This window comes from Rhinopithecus bieti, unplaced genomic scaffold (genome assembly GCF_001698545.2).
Source record: "Rhinopithecus bieti isolate Rb0 unplaced genomic scaffold, ASM169854v2 scaffold_12238, whole genome shotgun sequence".
Taxonomy (NCBI): domain Eukaryota; kingdom Metazoa; phylum Chordata; class Mammalia; order Primates; family Cercopithecidae; genus Rhinopithecus; species Rhinopithecus bieti.
Genome location: NW_016807069.1, coordinates 587801 through 589996, shown reverse-complemented (window position 1 = coordinate 589996; position 2196 = coordinate 587801). Strand labels below are relative to the sequence as shown.

General features: G+C 36.3%; 1 protein-coding gene across 1 annotated transcript in view; it reads left to right on the top strand.

Annotated features, from left to right (window-relative positions):
* Positions 1-819: 819 nt before the first annotated feature.
* The window catches only part of LOC108534637 (dnaJ homolog subfamily B member 4), a 5334-nt gene continuing 3957 nt past the window's right edge, over positions 820-2196 (top strand). The window contains exon 1 of the mRNA XM_017880106.1: positions 820-1647. Within this exon, the coding sequence (XP_017735595.1) occupies positions 1213-1647 (435 nt within the window). The 5' untranslated portion in view covers positions 820-1212. The remainder of the gene's footprint in view (positions 1648-2196) is intronic.

Genomic DNA, 2196 nt, shown 5'->3' with positions numbered 1-2196 from the left:
ATAATACAAATTAAAGATTTAAGTTCTATACTTTGTATCAATTACTGAAGACCTTCCAACTGACATCTTTTAAAAACTTACATATTTATAAGTAGATACTTATATAATTTATATATTTCAGCATGCCAGATCAGTAGTTTATAAGATAAGAAGTTCCTAATTTTCTTTTCTTTTTCTTTTTTTTTTTTGAGACGGAGTCTCACACTGTTGCTTGGGCTGGTGTGCAGTGGCGCGATCTTGGCTTACTGCAACCTCCGCCTCCTGGGTTCAAGTGATTCTCCTGCCTCAGCCTCCCAAGTAGCTAGTATTACAGGCGCCCACCACCACACCTGGCTAATTTTTTGTAATTTTAGTAGAGACGGGGTTTCACTATGTTGGCCAGGCTGGTCTCAAACTCCTGACCTCATAATCCGCCTGCCTCAGCCTCCCAAAGTGTTGGGATTACAGGCGTAAGCCTCTGCGCCTGGCCTTATTTTATTTTTCTTACCTACCTGAGGAACAAAGAATCAGGAATAAATTATTAAAGATGCTGATTTGGCCAGGAGCAGTGGCTCATGCCTGTAATCCCAGCACTTTGGGAGGCCGAGGCAGGCAGATCATCTGTGGTCGGGAGTTTGAGACAAGCCTGACCAACATGAAGAAACCTTGTCTTTACTAAAAATACAAAGTTAGCCGGGTGTGGTTGCGCATGCCTGTAATCCCAGCTACTCGGGAGGCTGAGGCAGGAGAATCTTTTGAACCCAGGAGGCGGAGGTTGCGGTGAGCCGAGATTGCATCAGTTGCCCATACTCCAGCCTGGGCAAACAAGAACGAAACTTTGTCTCAAAAACAAAACAAAACAACAACAACAACAAAAAGTGCTAATTTGGAGGAAGAATTTGAAAACTAACAATTTAACTTAGGATGTAATTATTAAGAGTTTTATAGCTGTTCTGTATTTAGTTAAAGTGGCATTTCTGGCCAATATTAATACATTTTAATGTAAGTTAGCCAAAGTTTATTAGCAATACAGTTTTTGAAAGTTTTAACTTCTAAGAGTTGCAAGCTTTTTTCTAATCATGGTTATCTCTTCAATTAGGGTTGAAAGGAGGAGCAGGAGGTACTGATGGACAAGGAGGTACCTTCCGGTACACCTTTCATGGCGATCCTCATGCTACATTTGCTGCATTTTTCGGAGGGTCCAACCCCTTTGAAATTTTCTTTGGAAGACGAATGGGTGGTGGTAGAGATTCTGAAGAAATGGAAATAGATGGTGATCCTTTTAGTGCCTTTGGTTTCAGCATGAATGGATATCCAAGAGACAGGAATTCTGTGGGGCCATCCCGTCTCAAACAAGATCCTCCAGTTATTCATGAACTTAGAGTATCACTTGAAGAGATATATAGTGGTTGTACCAAACGAATGAAGATTTCTCGAAAAAGGCTAAACGCTGATGGAAGGAGTTACAGATCCGAGGACAAAATTCTTACCATTGAAATTAAAAAAGGGTGGAAAGAAGGCACCAAAATTACTTTTCCAAGAGAAGGAGATGAAACACCAAATAGTATTCCAGCAGACATTGTTTTTATCATTAAAGACAAAGATCATCCAAAATTTAAAAGGGATGGATCAAATATAATTTATACTGCTAAAATTAGTTTACGAGAGGTAAGTTGGTAGGACCTAAAATCCTGAGACCAAATAATTATGTGGTTGATCATAGGGAGTGTATCTAGATAATAGCTGACATGCATTTAATGGCTATTATATGTTAAAAATAATTATTATAACAATCCTCTAAGATAGTACTGGTATTATATCTCTTATATGGATGTGATTGTATTTTCTAACTTTAGTTACTTAGAATTAAAGTGTCAATTTTAAGTGCTAACTGGATTATGTACTATGAGGCTGCTTTTACAAATGTGCTTTATGAGATCTGCATTGGTAATCTCAACACATTAGTCCTTGTATATAGGGTTTGTTCTAAAATTGTTAATATGGAGTAATAATTGCATAACAAAAAGATATTAGAAGAAAATAATTTATAATTCACTATAAATAATAAATTTCTATACCTTTATGTTAATAAAAATACACATTTATAAGTTTATATAAATATATACATTTATAAATTATAATGGTACTGCATTAATACAGTTATTACTTGAGTTCTTTTTTGCCCTTTTTTTTTTTTTTTTTTTGAGACAGAGTCTT